This window comes from Phocoena sinus, chromosome 9 (assembly GCF_008692025.1).
Source record: "Phocoena sinus isolate mPhoSin1 chromosome 9, mPhoSin1.pri, whole genome shotgun sequence".
Classification (NCBI taxonomy): Eukaryota; Metazoa; Chordata; class Mammalia; order Artiodactyla; family Phocoenidae; genus Phocoena; species Phocoena sinus.
The window spans coordinates 3042131-3055420 of NC_045771.1; the positions used below are offsets into that span (position 1 = coordinate 3042131).

General features: G+C 51.7%; 1 protein-coding gene across 1 annotated transcript in view; it reads right to left on the reverse strand.

The window, feature by feature from the left end:
• Positions 1 to 13290, reverse strand: part of DPP6 (dipeptidyl peptidase like 6) — a 776249-nt gene that overhangs the window by 32336 nt on the left and 730623 nt on the right. Inside the window, exon 17 of the mRNA XM_032643847.1 lies at positions 8368 to 8415. Coding sequence (XP_032499738.1) covers positions 8368 to 8415 — 48 coding nt within the window. The remainder of the gene's footprint in view (positions 1 to 8367; positions 8416 to 13290) is intronic.

A 13290-nucleotide genomic window follows, 5' to 3' on the forward strand; every position in this document is an offset into this window, starting at 1 on the left:
CAGCGACTGTGCCGGTTTTCCTGCGCCAGCACCTGAGGGGTGTGCTCCGGTCCCGACCATAATTACGTTAAGGAAACAGCTTCTAAATAATTCAGAGTCACATCTGTGACACCGCAGGCTCTGTCTGCAGATAAGATTTTCTAAAGGGAAAGAAGTCCAATATTCCCCAGTGGCTCTGGGGTCGGGAGCAGAGGAGGAGGAAAGACAAAGACTCCCGAAACTGTAATTTCGAATTTCAGAGCGGGGCTGGGATCCAGGGAACGATCGCTGCCGTCCGACCCTGACTGGACCTTCGGGGCCCGTCTGCCGCCTGCCGAGCTGTGTTCCCACGGCTTCTGTTTGCCTGTCACTGTCCCACCACGTGGGCCATACACAGCTGGATGTCCAGGCTTTCCACAGTTTGCCCAAAGGCCACCTCCCCAAGAGCCCGATCACCTGCGGGCCACTGGGCTGCGGGCAGGTGGCCACACGTCCTGCCTCCGATCCGCACGCCGGTGGGACCTGCCCTCTCGATTTGAGGTAGCTCTGTACTCTGCTTGCCGGGCCCAAACACCATCAGGGACTCAGCCCTGCGTCAGATTCAACCGGAGCAGTGATCAGGGATGCTGTGGTTGTGAGCACATCACTCAGGTGACAGCAAAGCAAAGGCCTTGGGCTCCTGGGGCCCAGGTGTGGGACCTTGTGCTTAGGGTCACATGAACCAAGGTCTGGCCTGGTCGTGGCCGTGTGATCTCAGATAACTTGCTGTGAGGCTCGCGCTCAGTACTGTCCAGGAAGCCTCAGGCAGGCTGGTCCTCGGTATTAAGCGGTTACTTGGTTATGTTAAATAAAAGTGGTGGATGTGGTGCTGACGGGGATTAAGCATTCGGGGTGCAGTTCAAGGGCTCAGTCCTGCCGACCCCAGAATCCTCCCCGAGGCTGCACACCGGGGCTGAGCGGGGTTCAGCCCAGAGCAAAGGATCCTTGGCCCGGCTCAGGGCAGGCGCAGGATGGAGCCACTAGGCCTGAGCAGCCCCCGGCCGCGCTGGCCGCAGGCTGAGCTGCTCGGCGCTCCGAGGGGAGGGACGGGCCGTGCCCCAGTGCTTTCCAGCTGGGGCCACTTCAGGCACACTCCTTGCCCTCGGTTTTCCTCATGAATAACGGGGGTAGTGAGAGCTCCTGCCTCACGGGCTGTGGTGGGGTGGGACGAGTGGAAACACGCAGAGCGTCCGCAGCAGCGCTGGCCCCAAGCCAGCTCTGTAACCTGCCTGAGGTCGCGGTCGCTGTCACCGCCACTCCTGAGGCCTTCAGCCTTTCTCCAGGTCCTGTTTCCAGGAGACGCTCACGACGCAGCGTCGGGCAGCACAGGCACACGGCGTGGCCTCTCGGAGCCCGAGACTCACAGGACAGCTCCTGCAGGCAGGGCCAGCCGGGGGGATGGAGAGCCCACCGCTTGCCTCTGTGATGCTCCTGGAGTGTTTCCACGGCCTTTTCAGCCCCGAAGAGCACAGCCCATGTGAAACGCACCTGAGGCCCTAGGGCTGCTCAGTGAGCCGTGTGGTCCTGCACGTGACGCACGTGGATCCGAGCCCAGCAGAGGAGCCCCAAGGCTCGGACGGGCCCAGGGTCTGGGGGCACCGGCTCCGCCCCTCACCCGAGAGGGGCCCACCCAGTTCGACACACAAACCAAAACCTGAGGGCACTGTGTTCTGTGCTGGCGCAGCTGGAGATGAGATGGGAGGGAGGCTCCAGAGCCGACGCCAGACACATCAGAAGTTAAACACACAGAAAAATCTCCGGCTGACTCCCCGCCGCCAAGGCCCGTGGGCTGGACTCTGGGTTTGACATGCTATCGGGACCTGCAGCCTTCAATTCTTATTTTCCAGGCGGCCCCAGGCCTCTCCTGTGGTGTCAGCTTCCGGCACAGCACAGGGAACGGCGCAGGGCGGGGGCCGAGGCAGGGGGTCCTGCCCTAGTCACCATGTGCGAGTCACACGGCCTTCCTGTCCCACCCCTGCGACTGGCACCTGGTGGGCATATGCCACTCATGGGCGGACAGAGGGAATGGAAGAAACTAAACATTTTAAGTCTTTTTAAAAACCTGAGCCCACTCGTGGGTTAACTTTGTGACGTTTTGCTGTTCTCCTTTCCTCCCTCCCTTCCTTCCTCTTTCTCTCTTTTTAAAAATGTCTTCTCACCTTCTCCTCTTATTGAGAGTATTTACTCCTGAACAGTAAGAATTCCAGAAGAAACAGTCTTAGCTCTCAGTATTCTTGCAGCTTGAACCTGGGCTGTCTTTTCTGGGGAGCAGAGCCTATGCTACCTGTGAGGTCTTCCTCACGGGGTCACGAGAGGGAGGGAGCAAGGGGACGTGGGTAAACGCGCTCTGTCACGCACCACCCGACGGGAACCGTGGGGATGGAGCCCTTGGACGTGGGGTGACAGGTGAGATCCAGGCCTTGGGTCTGGCATCTACTACACACACAGGGGTGGTGATTACGGGTTATTCCCGGACGGGGGCAGCCAGGAGAGATGCTCAGCTGAGCTCCGACAGCCAGGCAGGACCAACGTGCACAATCTTTGCAGAACACAGTCAACGGGGAGTAAGTACAGGACGCACCCCGAGAGCCGTGAGGCGCGGAGCGGACACTGCGTCTCTCGCGGTCTCTGAGCCGCAGTCTTTAAAAGAAAGGCTGGACTCGCCGTCAACACTGTCTTCACTCTGAAGTCTCTGACTCCCAGCACAGAACAGGTTTCCCTTCTACTCTGCCACGAGCCACGGGGTACGCAGCATCTCACAGCTCCCGGTATCGTCAACAAGTAAACCATCCCTTGTCACGCGTCCTGCCCACCATTCCGACAGAAGACCACTTGTTACCTGAGAATTAATTGTTTTGGGTCATTTGAATGATAAGCAAAAGTTCAATTCTTTTGCTGATTAAAAATATAAAACCTTTCTTCTGCCGTGCCTGTTTAGGATTAAAATGCATTTCTTAGGAAATAAGACGTTAGTTTAAGCCGAGTTCTTAAATTGGGGTCCACAGACATAGTATCAGAAGTCTTACTTTCTCCCCTTTATATAGGGTCTGCTTATTATTCAAGTCTGGGAAACACTCAATTACCAGACACTTGCTAGGGCATCAAAGCTGTCTGAATGCACCTGCCAGGTGTGCCTGGGGGGGAGTCAGGAGCCTACCTGGCAGGGCTGGGGCAGCAGGCGGTGGGCTGCAGCTGAAGGCAGATATGGGATGAAGGAGCCATGGAGCACAAGTCTGGGGACGCGGCCCCCAAAGAGGACATGTCAGAGGCAAACGCAGACGGAGGGCCAGGCTTGGGTGAAACTGGGGAGTGGGTGGGGGAGACCCTGCTGGGGAGGGAGGCAGCGGTGTGGCCTCCCGCGAGCGGCCGACCCTTCGTCCCTGCGCTTCTGCGTTTGGGGCTGGGGCCGTGAAGGGCAACAGGAAACCTATTCTCCAGCGTCACCTGCCAACTTTCCACTGAGATGTCTCCGGAAACCAGTTCTGCTTCCCACAGCAGTGTGGGGAAAATGAAGACAATTTACAAAATCACAGAAATAACCTAAATCTCAAATCCCTACCAAATGTGAAAGCCCCTGTGACCCGTTTTCTCTGAAGCCTGAGATCAAAGCTGGGCTCTTCCTTCAGGTCTTCCGGGACCTTGTCTCTGGGTTTGAGGAAGACCCAGAACTCAAACCACTGCTCAAACCAGGCACTAATGAATATGTAAGTCTTTACGGTTTCTCCTAGATGTTTGTGTTTATTATGACATTTTCTGTCCTTCATCTTTATGTCTTTTATGTCCTAAGCGATGCTAAGCTCTTCCAGTGTAGGGTCAGGTCTTACACCTCTACAACCAGCCCCGCTCCCTGCCGTTTGGTCCCCCTGGCCTTAATGGTTCCATGCTGCGCCCTAGTGCTCACAGCCACAGTCAGAGAACCTTCCTTGGTGGGGTCACCCCCCTTCTGTGAGCCTCCCCGGCATTGACCACACCTGTCTGGAAAGGGCCTTCATGGTCAGACCAAAGTAATCTACACAAGAATGGCCCATACTTACCCACTAGGTCACTCCTTTCAGGGACAGGCCTCCTAGATTCACTCTCCTTTTTACTTCCTGTGATACTGACTGCTAACTCATCAAAGTTTCTCCCCCTTCCCAGGCACACAGCTTCTCTTTTTCTAGGTGGGCCCACGTGCAGGAGTTCTGGCTGGAAAGGACACACACCACCGCTAGGCCTCAACACAAAAATCACAAAACCTTCCCATTTTTTCTCTTCCTGTCTCCAGGGCCAGAAGCAGAGCCTTGAAGATGCTGGGGCCACACCCTAGAAGGAGCCTGCAGCCCTGGGTTCCTACCAGGAGAGCAACCTGCATTTTGTGTGCGCGAAATAGAAACCCTCGTTCTGCTGAGTGTTGGGTGGAATTGCATCCCCACAAAAGATGCTGAAGTCCTCACCCTCAGGACTGGTGAGGGTGACCTCATTTGGAAACAGGGTCTTTGCAGAGAAATCAAGCTAAAACTGAAGTCATTAGGGTGGGCCCTGATCCAATATGACTGGTGTCCTTTTTTTTTTTTTTAAGATGTTGGGGATAGGAGTTTATTAATTAATTAATTTATTTTTGCTGTGTTGGGTCTTCGTTTCTGTGTGAGGGCTTTCTCTAGTTGTGGCAAGCGGGGGCCACTCTTCATCGCGGTGCGCGGGCCTCTCACTATCGCGGCCTCTCTTGTTGCGGAGCACAGGCTCCAGATGCGCAGGCTCAGTAGTTGTGGCTCACGGGCCTAACTGCTCCGTGGCATGTGGGATCCTCCCAGACCAGGGCTCGAACCCGTGTCCCCTGCATTAGCAGGCAGATTCTCAACCACTGCGCCATCAGGAAAGCCCACTGGTGCCCTTTTATAGAAAGGGCAGATTTGGACATAGACATGCACACAGGGAGAAGATGAAGAGCCTGGGGTGAGGTTTCCATAAGCCAAGGGATGTCAAAGATTGAGAGCAACCAGCAGAAGCTGGGAGAGAGGCCTGGGACAGTGTCTCCCTCACAGCCTCAGAAGGTACCAACCCTGCCGACACCTTGATCTTGGACTTGCAGCCTCCAGAAAGGCGACACAATAAATTTCTGTTGTTCAAGCCCCCAGCGTGTGCTACTGTGTGATGGTGGCCCTAGGAAACTCATACACGAAGCTGCTGAGATTTTGGTGGCGGTTGTTACAGCAGCTGTGATCATTCAGTAGCAAAATCCTGATTTTATCTGAGGTGCGGGGAGCCCAGATAAAAGACATTTCCCAGCATCCTTTGCAGCCTGGTGGGACACATGGCCAAGCCGTGACCTTTAGATGGAAGCAGAGTGTCAGCAGCCCATGCGGGGAGACAGCCTGAGGCGCTCAGTTACAGGAATCACCCTGTGCTTCACCCGCCCTCCCGTCTTCCAGCCCGGCATGCAGACACGATGCCACTGTGATCACAAAACAACACGTCTTCCATCCAGTTTCAGCAACTGCTATCTTGAGTCTTCTGTTAAATGTAGCCAAATGTGATACCAAATGATCTAAGAGATTTTTTTTTTCTTGTGGTACGCGGGCCTCCCACCGCCGCGGCCCCTCCCGCTGCGGAGCACAGGCTCCAGACGCACAGGCCCAGCGGCCACGGCTCACGGACCCAGCCGCTCCGCGGCATGTGGGATCCTCCCGGACCGGGGCACGAACCCGTGTCCCCCGCATCGGCAGGCGGACTCTCAACCACTGCGCCACCAGGGAAGCCCCATCTAAGAGATTTTTATATTTTAAAAGAAGCCTTTGTGCAGGTGTGATGTCCACACCCACAGGAATGAATACACAACAGGAGTATTTCAGGCACCTGCTGGGTGGGGAGAAGTAGGTACTCCAGGGGGTCTTTCTGGAGCCCCTCAAACTGCCATCTCAGAACATACATCAGACACTGAACGAAAACAGCCCTATTCTCTTGGGTGGTGGGTACCACAGCAGCGGCCACATTGAGATCATGCCTTTTCCAACTTAATTTTGTGGCTTAAGTCAAAAGTCTGACCAATTCTGAGCTATACCGAGAACTATAAACGCAGAAACAGGGAAGGTCAGAGTGAAACATCTCCTGAGTTTGCATTAGGCTGCAGGAAGACCGAGCTCAAATGTAACCACGTGCACAGGCTTATACAACAAAGGTGACAGGAAAGATTCCACACAGCAGCACGGGACGTAAATGCTGTCCAGTGGCCCATCCAACAGCACGTGGCTGAGATGAAGCAGGACGGCGTCACCTCCAGGTTCTCTGTTAAATTTCAGAGGAGAACGGGACACCGACCGCAGAGCCAACCTCACCCCGTGTGCAAAGTGCTTTTTATTTCTTATTCCCTGGGCCCTCTCTCTCTGCCTCTGGGAATCGGCCACAAGAGTGACAGCTCAACTGCAAGAGTAAAATGCTGAAAAATACCTGCCATGTCAGGAGCGCCACAACAGAACATGGACGACCGACAACCTCCAGTCTGTCCGTGCTGGCTGGGGTGACTGGTTAATGCAGCTAACCAACCAAACATGAAAATAACTGGCCGTTTGGCTTCCCGAGTAGAATCAGAAAAATACCTCAGGACTCTCTTTTAGAGGCACTGCACCCCCCCATACATTATTTTATAAACAGAAGAAATAAAATGTTGTGTCGATGCTACTCCGTATATCTAAGATACAAATCTGCTTCATTTTCGCTCACACCCGAGCCTTAGGAAAGCGATGGTGACTACCCAGCACCATGGGAACGGCAAGGCGGTGGGGGGAGGGAGGAGGGGGCGTTGGGAGCTTTTCACGCTCCTGACCCTCAGGACCCCTAATGGTGTCATCACATCCAGGCCTGAATGTGACTAGAAGCAAAATCCATTCTGAAAAGGTAGGTATAACCCCTTGACTTGGATAGAAAAATAATAGGACCCTCCAAAGAAGTAAAAGTATTTAACTGAATGGCTTTCTTAAGCAGAGTTACATCTACTTTTTAAATTATGGATTCGCGGGAAGTTTCAAAAACAGAGCATTGAATTCTGTGCTCCCGAACCTTAGCTTCCCCAGTACTGACCTCTCATATCACTGTGGTGCAGTCACTGGACTATGGCCAGACCCCCGAATCTCACAGCCTGGTAGAATGGTCCCCCACTGTAGACCACACTGGAGAAGTGGCTTGGGGCAGGCACATCTCTTCCCCCAGAAAACTCACCCCTCCTCCTCTGAGGAGAAGCAGCTCCTTCTCAGCCTGGCTCCCTGTGATGCCATGCAAGTGTTCTGAGTGGGCTCTGTATCCATCCTGACACCCATTTTCTGGCTTTTTTTTCTTTCCATTTACGTGATTTAATTATCTACTTTTGATTATATTATTACTTATCCTTAATTCTGAATTTCTGATAATCATTTGATAGTTCTGCAGAATATTATCATTTTGGATTTTTTTCTAAACACTATCTCTAAATAAATCTATTTTATCGACGTTTGAACACTTTAACCATTTTTAACCAGTGATTACTATGCTGTTGGAGATCTTTTCAGGACTTTCCCCTGACCAGCTCTCCTTGGGGCCTGAAACCCTGCCATCGAGACAGGAGCCAGAGTGGCTTCCCGAGGGAATTACAGCAACTGCTACGAGCTTTGACTCCGCGCATGAAGGTAGGATGCTGAGCAGGGTCCTGCAGGGAAGGTGGCACCTGGGTGGTGGCAACCATGGGAAGGAGAGGTGGGACCGTAAAGGCTCAGGATTCCCCGCGGATTAGGGCAGAGGAAGGCCGAGAAAGGTCAAGTTCTCTTTACTTCTCAGCTTTCCCAACGGTCTGCCTGGGACTGCACGCATCAGTTCCAATTTTTCGTATAGATATACATGTGCACATGTCACCGCCAACATGTGTGGGGTCCTCGAGACTCTCTGGAAAGTTCCGTCCCTGCAGTGGCAAGGACGTGAGGTGCCCCGTGTGCCATGAAGATGCCCCCAGAGCCACGGAGACAGGTGGCTCCTCCTCGGCCCTGTGGGGAGATTCTCAGAACGGGGAGGACTCAGGCAGGCCCGGCTCCAGATCCCAGGGCTGGACGCACATATCTGTGCGGCTGGGGCTTTGCCCAGAGTGTTGCAGGCAAGGCCGGCACGTCCTGCGGTGGCCTCCAGGCCTCGGCACTGGTGGAGCTGCGGGACCTTTTGGCTGGGAGGCCCGCACCTACACTTCCGTCCCATCGAATCAGTATTGGCGACCGTGGGCTTCATTCTGAACTGCTAGGACATGAGCCATCTTGGCCTCCAAAAAGAAACTCTGTGCAGATTATCTCATAAAGCTTTTCTGCTTCTTTCCTCCCGAGCCGCAGGAAGAGTTAAGGAAAGACCAAAAGCACTTACTTTTCTTATCTGTCGTGTTGTGCACGGTCACCGTGGGGACCCCAGGACCTGCAGTGGGCAGAGAAACAAAAAGGGGGTCGTGAGTTTCGTGGAGAACAAAAGAGAACCAAGCCTTTGTTACGAGGTGCTCACCGGGGGCCCTGGGGCGCCTGGCTCCGCGGAAGAGTCAGCAGCCATGGACGATGGCAGAGGCCGGGCCCTGGCTTATCCACGTGCACAGGCTTATACAACAAAGGTGACAGGAAAGATTCCACACAGCAGCACGGGACGTAAATGCTGTCCAGTGGTTACATTTGAGCTCGGTCTTCCTGCAGCCTAATGCAAACTCAGGAGATGTTTCACTCTGACCTTCCCGGGTGTTACAGGCACGTCTTCCTAGCTTTGTGTCTGCGTCAATTACAATGAACCCAATGGAAAGTGTGTGTGTTTTAGATTATTGTAACGACATAAAACATCTATACCCTTATAACCTCGTTCTGACTGTCCAGACACAATTCCATGTTGTCTTCATGGAGTCCTGGTCAATCACTGCAGACTCAGTCCCAAGTCACCTTTCAAAGCTGCCTTGCTGGGCCCTCCTGGAGGAAGCCATCACCTCCACTGGTCTCCTGTAATGCTTGGTAAAAACTTACTAGTGTAATGGCATAATTTTGCAAATGTTCATCTGCGTTTCAATTTTCCCTGATGACGTAGCTCGCAGCTTCCAGCTCCAAGGCTGTCCTGAATCTGCAGCCCTGGGGTGAGAAGGGGGTCTGGCCAGCTGTGGGTCAAGTCTGTAGGTCGACTTTGTTATTCTCTTTAGCAAAAGGAGGGTCCAGAAAGAGAAAAAGGCTTTGTAAATTATTTTGCAGCTATTCTGAAGGTGTATTAAGAGGCAGGCGTGGGTTTTTCTAACTTCACCTCTGCCCCTTCTCTGCACTCCTGTTCGGCCGGGGCGGGCCTTCCCACGGGATGTGACGGACACCAAGCTTGTTCCCACCGGGCCTACTGTTCTCTCTGCCCGAAGTCTCCGTCCCCAGACACCGGCGCAGCTTGTCTTTGTCTTCATTAAGTCTCTGCTCACATGTCTCCTCCCACCACTTACTGGAAGAGACCCCTCCACGACCATCGGCCCAGCTTCCACCTGCCCCTGCTGCCTGTTCTTCACAGGGCGCCGCCCATACCTAACGGCAGGACCCTCTAGTATGCATTTTCAGTATTTGTTCATTGGCCCTTTCAACTGCCCTAGAATGCAAGCTCTAGAATTTATATGAACAAATTCTGGAAGTCTGTCTTTACTGCCATTATTTCCAGCATCTAGACTACCGTTTGGAACATAGTTGGGGCTCGATTACATATTCGTGGAGCGAAGGCCGAATGATCACAGAACACACAGGACGGAGCAGGGGAGGCTGCCCCTTCGGCCCTGGTGCACTTGGGAGGAAGGAGGCAGACAGGAAGTGAAGGCTGGCGGAGGGCAGGTGCGCAGAGAAAGATGGACGTGTTCTGGGAGCTGTAGGCCCTGGGGCTGCTTTTCCTCTGCCTCAGGCTGGGGTCTCTGGGACGCTATGAACTCCCAGGGGTGGCTGCACCTAAGCTGGGGATTCGTACTATTTGGGCAGCTTCCCGGGAATCATCATCAGAACTTCCTGCCTGCTTCCAAGGGGCCACGTGACAAGCAGCTGAGTTGAGAGCCAGGGTACCGGCCATGGATCTCACCACAGTGAGGCTCAGAGCCCACCCTGCAGGGGCTGCTGAGTGGACATCCTAGTCCTGCGTCCCGAGAGAATGTGGCAGAAAAGCAGTGCAGTCCGAGGAACCATGGAAGGGCAAGATGGGCTGGTCCGGCCCGGGAGCACCCCCCGGCCTGGCTGAGCTGAGAGACAGACTGCGGTCACAGCAGCTGTGGACCTGAAGCCTGTCCGCTACCTGGGACTGGGCCCAGACACTATCCAGTGCACATCCGAAGTCCGGGAGGTCCGAGGCCTCGTCTCCCTGACCACGTGGCCCTCCCCCATTCACCCATAGATAGGATTGCCCAAACAGAATGCAGCTTAGCCAGTTATATTTGAATTTCAGATAGACAATATATATTCTTCAGTACAAATACGTCCCATGCAGTATTAGGACTTACTACTAAAAATCCATTTGTTGTTTACCTGAAATTTTGTGTTACTGGGTGTCCTTTTTATTTGCTAAATCTGGCACCCTTGACCCAGGGACGGGGAGGGGCGAGCAGTGATGTGAGACTCTGTGCATTTAACCTAAAGGGACAGCACTCACTGAAGGGGATCTAAGTATTGGCTGTGGGTTTAAATTATTGAGTCAAACTAAGTTTTCTGGCTCAAAGATCCATTTCCCCATGGGGCACTCATATGGAAGAACAGATCAGTTACTGAGAAATAAAGAACCTGCATCTCTTTTCTCTGCACATTTCAGGGTGAGTAAATTTGCAAACAGAGCACATCCTCCATTCTTATTAATAATGTAAACAATTATTATTTATTTAGGGCCCACTATGTAAAAGGCACTCTGCTAGGTGTGTATATGAATAATTTCTAATCCTCACACCAGCTCTACAAAGCAGGTGCTTCTATCCATATTTTACAGATGAGAAAACACAGGTTTCAAGAGCTTTATGTTTTTTGTCTCAGCCATACAATAAGAAAGTGGCTGAGCCTGGATTAGTCCCTTCTTATTTTTAAATCCATAAACTTGATATATGTTTCTAAAAAAATTCAAAAACTACAAAAAGGAATAAAGTGACAAGTAAAAGACCCTTCTCACCCCACTTTCCAGAAGTAACCTAAATGTCTCTAAAATGTCCTAAAATGTTTCTCTGCATATAAATGGTCAAATTTACACATAAGCAATTATTTTAAACGTACAAATAAAAAATATAAAAAACCTTTCATGTAAATATGCAGCTCTATCAGACCTTAAGATTATACCATATTGCCTTACTTTTTAAAAATAGAACATAATACACAGATTTTTGAGGTCACCTGTGCGCCCTGCCCTAATCTCAGTCTGCTCCCTTTCCAGAGGTAACTGTTATCTTGGAGTTAGTATTTATTATTTCTCTGCATATTTAAAAGATATTTTTGCCGCACGGTATGTGTTCACAATAACATATATGGCACACACAGTATAATATAGCATACCTCAGTGTAACATCTTTTATGCTGTCTTAATATCCAGTCTGACAATAGCAAGAGAATGAAGCCAAATGCCCAGAGAATGAGTAAACACAGCCACTGTGGAGAACAACTGAGCAACGGCTGTGAAACCTGAAGATCCCTGACACCACCAGACAGTCCCATCCCTGGACCACATCTCAGAGCGAGCCCTGCACACGGACACAACGAGGCAAGCACGCAGTAGATCGTTCTCAACAGCAGCTAGGTCTGAGCCACAAGTGCCGAGCTAGCCATGGGCAGGGAAGGGGATGACTTAAATGCAGTCTGTCTGTTCACCCAGTGGAAGATCGCAGAGCATGTGAAATGAGTAGACAGACACCTATCAACACGGGTAAGTATGAAAAATACCACGTTGCATGAAAACAACAAGTTGCAGAATGGTAAATACTGTAATATACAATGATGTAAATACTTTTCACAATCTGTAAACCTTCGTTTTCAGCAGATGTATGGTATTCCATTCCATGCATATACCGTATTTCTTTGGTCCACTCCCTACTGATGGATATTTAGGTGGCTTCCTTTTGTTTTTTCATTGCCATAAACACGTTGCAGAAGTCCCTCTAACATACATCTTCACACACAGGGAAGACTGTGTTGGTTAAGCTAGTTACTGGCATTGCAATTGCTGTGTTAAAAAGGTTTTATAGCTGGTTTTCACTAAATAAGCTTGTGGTTTCAAACACAAAACCCCCAAGTCTCAGTGCTTTAAAACAATGAAAGTTTATTCCTTGCTAATGTTACATCCTGGTAGATGGTCAGCTGTGGCCGTGCTGGTCCTCCTCCAGGATCTGGGCTGAAAGGGTAGCCTTCATCTAGAACGCACTGCGCTCATGGCCAAAGGAAATGAGAAGGGAGCTGCAGAAACGCAGCAGCTCCAGAAACACCCTGGGCCATAGCTCATGTCCGCTCTGGTGCCTTTGCCAATGGAGCCAGAAAACCTCTCCTGGGGGGAGGGGGGACGGGGCGCAGGCCACGCACGAGGGGAGGGTGGTTCCAGAGGGCAGACAGGGGACAAGGGCATTAGCGCCCCAGGCTGAGACCCTGGACTCCAGTGAACACTGTCTCCTCGCCCTCTAATTGAGGGTGGGTGCAGGTCTATGGTATAACTTTAAAAAATGTGTTGTCTTTTTCACCGCTCTAATGGGCAAGTATTGTATCTTGGTATTGCTTTAAGTTACCTTTTTCGACTTCTGAGTGGAGCTGGACAACTTTCCGTGTGTGACATCTGCATGTCGTGTGTGTGTGACTGCAAACTCCCCTTTCCCATGCACCGTCCACTTAAATTGCGTTGTTGCTCGTTCTTCTCTTATTTAGGAATGAGATCGTCACCGTGCTGCTGCAGACTTTTCTCCTGTGTTCTTTCTAATTTGTGCCTCAAAAAGTGCCGTAAGTACCAATGGTAGCAACTGGCATGCTGAATTGTACTTTCAAAAAACATAATCGCTCCTGCGTGCACGCACGCACGCGCACACACACACACACACACACACGCACACGCACACACGCACACGCACACACACAGGAATCCTTGGGCTGGGGATCTGAGTCATCCCAGAGCCTGTTCTGAATCTGGGAATCAGTGCCCTGAACAAAATGTTTGCTGAATGGATTAACAGCTCATGCAGGATGACTTCCCAAGCATATACCTGGCCACCATGTGTCAAGGCAGCAAAGTTAAATTCAGCTAAAGAAGGATCCCCTAAGACCATTCCCATGTCCTGTGTCTTACAGTTCAGGTCAT